General features: G+C 34.3%; 1 protein-coding gene across 1 annotated transcript in view; it reads left to right on the top strand.

The window, feature by feature from the left end:
• LOC106881592 (uncharacterized) overlaps nt 1–9534 on the top strand; it is a 158543-nt gene that overhangs the window by 43044 nt on the left and 105965 nt on the right. Inside the window, exons 27-29 of the mRNA XM_052977128.1 lie at nt 708–979; nt 4363–4492; nt 7176–7208. Coding sequence (XP_052833088.1) covers nt 708–979; nt 4363–4492; nt 7176–7208 — 435 coding nt within the window. The remainder of the gene's footprint in view (nt 1–707; nt 980–4362; nt 4493–7175; nt 7209–9534) is intronic.

Genomic DNA, 9534 nt, shown 5'->3' with positions numbered 1-9534 from the left:
AATGTGAAACCTTGGGTAATGTGAAACCTTGGGTAATTCTATGTCCAAGATATAAAATTTTTGTTGTAATACACACACACACACACACACACACACACACACACACACACACACACACAATCATATAGAGAGGAAGGATGAAGGCTTTTGTTGATTGCAAGACTATTTCATTTGATTTGTTATTTCACACATCTTTTATTCATGTATCTCTTTACTCTTTTACTCTTTTACTTGTTTCAGTCATTTGACTGTGGCCATGCTGGAGCACCGCCTTTAGTCGAGCAAATCGACCCCAGGACTTATTCTTTGGAAGCCTAGTACTTATTCTATCGGTCGCTTTTGCTGAACCGCTAAGTTACAGGGACGTAAACACCAGCATTGGCTGTCAAGCGATGTTGGGGGGACAAACACAGACACACAAACATATACACACGCATACACACACACACATATATATATATATACATATATATGACGGGCTTCTTTCAGTTTCCGTCTATCAAATCCACTCACAAGGCTTTGGTCGGCCTGAGGCTATAGTAGAAGACACTTGCCCAAGGTGCCGCGCAGTGGGACTGAACCCAGAACCATGTGGTTGGTAAGCAAGCTACTTACCACACAGCCACTCCCACGCCTATGTAGTAATAATTAGCATATTTTGTTTTTGAACATATATTTTCTAAAATCATTTATTTTATATTTTTCAGGTTATTTATGTGACCTTGTTGAAGGAATGGATTCAACATCTCTTATCCCTGATACGAAAATTGTCCTAAGTACAGGAGAAAATCCAGATGTTATTCGACCAAATAATAATGGTTGGAGCATTGATGTAATGAAAATCCCAACTGCATCAGTGGAGGTTAAACTTGGATACATTCTTGAAAAAGGTGCAATACTGAGATTACCTGAACATGATAATGTTTATCAATATGAAGTGACAACACTTACATCTAACATGACAAAGTTAAATACTAAGGTTCGTAGAAACAACTATTGAATTATTTATGCAATAGAATATAGCCTCACCCATGGGCCCGGGAACAGGGGGTGCAGGTGGTGCAAGCGCACCCCCTAGAATTTTTACGGAGTGCAGAACCAAAATTTGCAACCCTACTTATTTTTCTCAGGTTTACAAAACAGTGAATAAAAAAGTGATGTGTAAAAAGTAGTTTGAAGTTAGGTTCCTTCCCAAAGAACAAATCACAAAAATAAATAACAGAACAAAAAAAAAAAAACAAGACCTTGTTTGTAAAAAATTTTGGACCTGGGTTTGCACCCCCTAAGCAAATTTTGTTCCTGAGCCAGTGACCCCACCCACATATGCACACACATATTTTTAAGTTTTCCCTCCTACTGCAGATGATACGAAATCAGTCAAGCATTGAGTCTCCTGTATTTGTTTAACCCTTTCATTACCGTATTTATTTTGAGATACTCTGTGTTTCTTTCAATTACTTTAAATATAACAAAGAATTAAGTAAAATAACTTGGTTATCATTAGGCTAGTGTTAGGAACATAAATTGTGACTAAGGTTTGGTGGAAGATTTTAATTCAGAACTTTTGAAAACAAGACATTTGTACTACAAAGCCAGAGCCGGTTTCAGCCGGGTTGGTAACGAAAGGGTTAAAACTGTATCTTCATGAATTATGCTTTAATAATACTTTTCAAATATTGTAATTGGTGGAGAGTAGTGTCCATATTATTAGATATCCATACAGCTGACAACCGAATCACTGCATCTCTGACAGCAGCAGTGACAAAAATTGCTGCCCATAAACTGGTGCATGACAAATATCATAAGGGAATTTGCACAAGGTCCAGCTTTACAGCAGATGACCAGAAAACAGAAATGATGTTCCAGCAAGTGCAAGAGACTACTGCAATATTCGAAATGAACTGACTGTTGTTGATGATCTCATTTTCAAAGCTGACAAAATTGTAGTTCCTGCAACACTAAAAACAGAAATGTTGAACAGAATTCATGATACTCATTTCAGAGCGACAAAGTGCATACTCAGAGCCAAAGATGTTATCTTCTGGCTAGGAATGACTGTTTAATTGAAGAATTTGTATCAAAATATTCTGAGAGCAGAAAGAGTAATCTGAAATAATCGTTGAAGAGCCATGAAATCTCCTGATTGACCGTGGACTAAAGTCGGGGCCAACTTGTTTGTGTACAAAAACATTGACTACCTGATGTGCATGGACTATTTCTGAAAGTACCTTGCAATTGTGAAATTGCCTGACCTATCAAGTAAAATGACAATCACAGCAGTGAAATCTGTCTTTGTCAGACACAGCATCCCAGATGAGCTCATAACATATAACGGACGGCAGTTCATGATGTACAGAGTTCCATAACTTTGGTCAAGAATGGGCCTTGAAACACACAACATCAAGTCTGACATACCCACAATCAAACCAGACAGTAAAAAATCTGTTTAAGAAAACAGAAGCTAGTGGCCGAGATGTCTACTTAGCTCTACTTAAGTACAGAAATACACCACTTGACATGGTCAATCTATCACCAGTTCAGATGCTAATGAGCAGGCACCTGAAGAGTTGCTTACCTGTGTCGGATGCTTTGCTGAAACCTCAGGACCAGAAACTGCTACAGGATCAGCTGAAAGTACTTCAAGACCAGTAAAAGTACTTCTACGACAGAGGTAATAGAGAGTTACCTTTTTTGGCTCCTGGACAGCAAGTCAGGATTCAAGAAAATCAGTCATGGAAGACTGGAGTTGTCAAATCAGTTGATGATGCACCAAGATCCTACAACATAACGATGTCAAATAGAAGGCAGTATCGACGAAATCACCGTCATCTGTGGACAGCTGCTGGGAATGCAACAGTTCAACTAAATGGTTGAATGTGAAGAGACTATGAACTGTGATACAGATGAGTCTGAGACTACAGACACTATCTGTAATCAAACTGTGAGATCCGGATGAAAAATCAACATGCCAGAACTGTTGAATTAAAGAAGCGCTCCATGAAAAGAAAGATTCGTGAACTGTGCTAAATGTTGAATTTTAAGTTAATCAAGTTGAACTGTGTTAATTGCTAGAAAGCATATTTCATTATTCTTTCCATGTTTAAAGAAGCTAAAGAGATTATTTTCTTAATGAAAAAAAAATTTCATTTATGGACAATTAAATTTAAAGGAGTTGTATTCATGGACTTGAAGAAAATTGCTTTATCAGAATGATAATGAATATATAATTGAGTTTATTTGAATTTGATAATTTGATACAGTTCTATATTTAGGAGATGAGGAATTATGTACATTATTTACATTGTTACATTCTCTTTTACTCTTTTACTTGTTTCAGTCATTTGACTGTGGCCATGCTGGAGCACCGCCTTTAGTTGAGCAAATCGACCCCAGGACTTATTCTTTGGAAGCCTAGTACTTATTCTATCGGTCTCTTTTGCCGAATCACTAAATTACAGGGACGTAAACATACCAGCATCAGTTGTCAAGCGATGTTGGTGGGGGGAGGACAAACACAGACACACAAACATATACACACACATACATATATATATATATATATATATATATATATATATATATATATATATATATACATATATACGACGGGCTTCTTTCAGTTTCCGTCTACCAAATCCACTCACAAGGCTTTGGTCAGCCCGAGGCTATAGTAGAAGACACTTTCCCAAGGTGCCACACAGTGGGACTGAACCCGGAACCATGTGGTTGGTAAGCAAGCTACTTATCACACAGCCACTCATTTGACAGATATTTGTACTCATCTTGTTTGTTGTTAACTCAATGTTTTGGCTGATATACCCTCGAGCCTTCATCAGGTGTCTTGAGGAAATTTTGAACCTGGGTTCTCATTCCTAAGGTATTTTTTTGATGTTGTTATTATTATTAAGGTCAATACAGTGTATTTGAGAGAATTTGGCTGCTATTTCTAACTGATCAAGAGACCAGAAAAGGTTTTATCATTGGCTTATTGATGCTATTAGTGAGAAATGTGATATTTTTCAAAAAAATTTTGTAAATATATGATATATATCTTATGTGTATTTTGAAAATTGCTGACTTTTCCTATTGCTGCACAGAATATATAACATACATATCATCTCTCTCCTGGTTTATAGTAAACATTCTTTATATAAGTTCTTTAGAATTTTTTGACACCAAAACATGGAATTCACAGTCAATAGCCATTAGGAAACTCCAGATCATAACAAATTTTTAAAAATTAACAACAACCAGTTCCATGGCTCAGAATATTGTTTTCTAAAGGTATTATATTTTATTGAAAATTGAAAACTATATTTATTTGTTTACATTGAGAATAATAGATTTGTTATGGCTTTGCAGACCCGTCATGCTAATGCAAGTACTTCTATTCCAAGTGGAACAAAAGCCAGAGGGATTTTAATTAAATTTAAACCTTCAAGTTATAAAAACATGAAAATCACTTTGTCCCTGAAAGGTTGCTTCAAGAAAGGTATGTACATATTAATGGGTATGTATATTTATTGGGTTACGGTAGATCAAAATAAAGAGCTGAATCATTTTCTTTTGATATATTCTAATATTTTACTACGTCTAATAAAGCAAGAAATACACTAAAAGAAATCTAGGTTTGCAATGTGGTTTTTATTCTTCTTTGAATTTGATTCACTTTGCTTCCACTAAGATTGTTTTTGATGAAGAGGTAAACCTCACAAATGCCTCTTTCATCTTAAATTATAAGATTATATACCTTCTCAACATTATGATAGACTATTTATGAAAATATATTTTGACTGATTGGGGGTTGAAATCTCAATGGAAATAAAGCCCGACAAGTGAAGAGACATTGTAGTAGTTTTAATTACCGAAACAATAAGAAGATTTTTGCTTTGTATACTAAGTTAAAAATTGCACAAATTAATGATAAATTGTTTCTGAGGCATACATGCCAGAGCTGAATTAAGTTTACAAGTTGAAATACCAGTGTAAAGCTAGGTGGAGTGGGCTAGAAGAGTTAAGTATTTTCTGAGGCTTCAGCAAGTAAGCTAATTCTGCATTGAATTGTTCAAAATTCTACACATTAAAAATAAATTATGTTAGGTTAGGATACTAAATAATAAATGGTTTAAATTCAAAATTGTATATTGAAATTCTAGAGCAGTTATAGTGTTATGCTTTTAAGCAAATATAAATTAATCTTCTTGCATTTTACTTCATGTTTCCAATATTAACCATAAACGATGTGGGAGTGTCAGCTGAGAAGTTCATAGGCTTACCAAGATACTCACACACAATGTGACCAAATGAGGTTTTTCTTTTCAACATAGTCCCCCTTGCAGTCCACACACTTCTTCCATCAGTGTTGCAGTGCTTGGATCTCATTAATGAAGATGCTTTCAACCTCTTACTCAAAAAAAGTCATCAACAGCAGACATGATGTCATCATCACTTCTCAGCCAAATGTTATCTGGGGGAGAGATAATAGTCAGAGGGGAGCAAACCAAAAGAATAGGGACCTGTAGTAAATAAGAAGATAAATTCTGATGATCATTATATAGGAGAGGTATATTTAATAGGAGAACCATAAATAGTTGCTAGTCAACTAAAAACTTTAATTCCTGTTATGCACAGCAGCCATTAAAACCTAGGACTTGTGTTCCAGAGGATTATCACGATGAAACAAGACCACTTTTGTCAGTATTCTAGGGCGTTTGGTCTTGATAGCCTTTTGTAACTACCTCAGCAAGCTGGCATAATACTCTCAGTTGATGGTGTGACTCCTTTGAAGATAGTCCATAAAAACAATGCTTTTGCATCCCAAAACACTGAAGCCATCAACTTTCCTGGTGATGAAGCAACATTGGCCTTCTTTGGAGCAGGTGAAGAGACATGTTTTCACTGAATAGATTGCCTTTGTCTCTGGCTCAAAGTGATGAGGTCAACACTCATCCTGGCTGAGAAAATGTTCTAGGAAACCCACTGGATCTGCTTCAAGCAATGTCAGATTTTCTTCTGTCATGCTAAGTTCATAGTGCAGAATATTCTCAACCCTCTCATGGGATATGCTAATAGTATTGGCTATTTGATTTATAGTCAATCGCCTGTTGTCCATCACAATGTGGTGAACATGATCAATGTTTTCCTTGGTGGGGACAGCTGCAGGACGTCCAGATCTTGAATCATCTTCAAGACTCTCTCTCCCCCTTCTAAATTCAGCTGCTTACTTGTGTTCTGTTGATAAAGCTGGAGCATCATCTCCTAATGTCGGTATGAATGTCGTTGGAGGCTAAACCCTTTATCTGTAGGTACTTGATAACACCACAATGCCAAATTTTCTCCATTTTCAAGAGAAGGCACTACAAGTTACTTTTGAAGTCTTCTTTGAACAGTGAGATGTCAGTTTATGTGAAAAGAAACAATACAGTTATTAATAAGGGTTGGAATTAATCTATGTAAGATTTCACTCCTTCATAGTCAACCTATGAACTTGTCAGCCCACCCTCATGACACTCTCTTTCTATCACCAGAATGCTATTTTCATCTTTTTGTTTACTCTTTTTCACTTAACCTGACAATTTAAATATATTTTAAGTTCAATTTCCTTTTGATTTAAAATCATACATTTTTTAGGAAAAAGTACTTGTAATTAATTATTGTTCAAAAGGCCTTACATTTAAATAATTTAACAAGTACATTAATAAGAAGGAACTTCGTTTCTATATTAAGTAGCTTATAAAAATGTCATCTCTGCAATGAAAATATCAACATATTAAACAAAAATATCATAAAATGACAAACCTCTCTGTTACCAGCAAAATTATAATTATTAGAGAAAAAAAAATATTTATAAACCTTGATAAACCTAATTTAAAGAAAATCTCAGTATGTCCTCAATAATTTAAAAGAAATAATATTCAACTTGCAGAAATGATTTAACATTGAGAATATTGGTGATCTATAAATTAATATTTTAACGATTTAAAATTTTAAAATTAGTAATTGTTAATTTTTATTCAATTTTACTAAAGTAATGCAATCATATAAAATTTAAAAAATTTTCTAAATATATTTTTTAAAAATGGATAAATAAATCAAACTGCCATGTTGCCAATTGATTAATTTGAAACTGAAGATAAAGAGAATAATGTTCAACTTTCCATTGATTATTTTTTTAGTTATTCCTGTTGATTTTGAAACACCTTACCAAGGTATGGAACCATTTCATGCAATAAAAATTCATGTGATTAAAAGTAAATTAAACATATAGACATAAACGTTTTATTCTTTATTTTCCTTTTAAACTTCAACTTTATAGATTAGATAAATCTCATCCATTACACTCTTTCTATTTACTCGATGCTAATCTCAGTCGCAAGTGCATTCATCCACTGAAAATTTCTTTTGAGAGTTCATAAAATGGCTTTATTTCCATTCCATCTTCTTACAAGCCTACTTCATTTACCACTTTCTTCTCCTTTTCAGATCTCATACAAAACGCTTGGATAAATCTTTCTTCCTTAGAATCACATTCCTCTCAACTCTGTCACTTTCCAATCATCAACTATCAGCAATTCACATCCATCGTCAACTTTATCCCTATTACTCATGGTTACCTGAATAAGAAGGTTTAAAAGGTGTATAATATTGGCTTTTCTCCCCACAATGACATGATATTTTAAGAAAAACTTGAATGCTGCATTTTCCTTTTTCCTCATCTCCTAAAATTCTCAGATATGCTAATGCAAGAAATTATGAATATTCCATTTCATTTCTGTCCAATTACATTTAAATTAAATGGTATAACTTAACTTCTACACCACAGAGTAATTTACGTTATTTCAAACATTTTTATCAATAATAAAAAGAATTCAGTTTAATAGGTTTTTCACAACTTCCTTGTATCAAAACTCTGAGTTTTGTGATTTCACTGCCCGCATGTTTCTTCTTTATTCATATTCTTGTCCTTTCACACTAGTTTTTCCCCAACACTAGGTTTCTTTTCTACTTTCTATTATCAGTTAACTGAGTCCAGCCTAGGTGGCATAAGTGGCATTGTAATGATTCAACTAGTTGTGATTTTCCACTTTTGAATGTTATCTGAAAAGCAGTGAAGAATTTTTTCTTTGGTCATAGTTACCAGAAAAAAACGAAGAAAAGCTAAATGCCTGTTGGTTAGTGATCTAAATGATAAAAATAGATTTCAGTCTCCCAATAAAATAGAAAGCAACTAAATTATGATGGTGAGATAAAATGAGATGTGTCATCATTATGCAGGTGATAGAGTGTTAACCATGGAATGTAATGGTCAGTGATAGATACAGAAGGCATGGCAGGGAAGAATATGTGTTCACTGATGTTGGTTTATGTAAGGGAAATATTTTCTCCTAAGGGTTTGAAGAAAGTTATAGGATACAATAGATATTTCAAATACCTTCATTAAAGTATTTCCGATTGATTCAATGTTCCCAGTTTCCCCACTCAGTGCAGGCAGAAACAAAGCTTATAATACCATGTGTTGCCCTCAAGCTTTTCTGTCTCTCTAGTTGGTTCTTCTGGTTCCTCGCTTAAAAACAAATCCTCACCAGCTTCACAGAATTCTCTCTTTCTACACTTCTCAATAACAATAATAGTTCCATAGACAGCTTTCCTAAAAAAAGAAAGCTTTCATCTTTGCTGTCCATTTTCTGTCCAACTCCACACTACACACCTCTGGCAAATTTCCAAATTTATCACCTTTCACCACCAGGCTTATCATATTGCAAACACATGTGTCAAGTTTGAAAATACCAATGGTTTCTTGAGATTAACAACGCCACCAACTCTGATGAGGTACTTCCCATTAAACTCAAATATTGCAACACAGAACATGCTCCTATACTCACTAAACTCTTCAGTCTTTCATTTTCCACCAAAATCTATCCTGATTTTTGTATACACACAACAGTGTGTCCCATTTCCAAGAAAGCAACCCTCTAATCCTGCCAACCACATTGGACAGAATTTGAGGAAAAATTGGTAGGTAAACTTTTGACCAATTTCATCCTCTATTTTAACTGCTATTGTCACTATAACCATTGCTGTTTCACACTTTCTTTCCTCAGGTTTTCCATACACACATGTCATCATTTAAGCATTCATAGTTGTGTTTCCCTTCCTACAATTCCTACAGAACATTTTGCTAATGACTCATCTCTCTGGAATTGCCTCCATTCAACAAGATTTAATCTACAATAGTTAAAAATAGATATTAACTTACTTAATCATGTTCAGTCTTTTTTTCCAGCAGTGAAATGTATGATCGCCATCGCCATCGGTCAATATGTTTCACCATTCATTTTATCATCTACTTTTTCTTTAAGATAAAATAAAATTTTAAAAATAAACCATGCTATTGAAACTATACACACTGTTTACCAATTTCTGTTGAGTGATTGATAAGAAAATACCGACTTACTAAATACTTATTTTAATACATAAGAATCAAAATTTATTAAACTATTACACATATATATACACATACATAAATACATATAT

Source organism: Octopus bimaculoides, chromosome 27 (assembly GCF_001194135.2).
Source record: "Octopus bimaculoides isolate UCB-OBI-ISO-001 chromosome 27, ASM119413v2, whole genome shotgun sequence".
In the NCBI taxonomy this organism is placed as follows: domain Eukaryota; kingdom Metazoa; phylum Mollusca; class Cephalopoda; order Octopoda; family Octopodidae; genus Octopus; species Octopus bimaculoides.
Note: the sequence above shows the minus strand (reverse complement) of the source record. Positions and strands in the feature narration are given on the sequence as shown.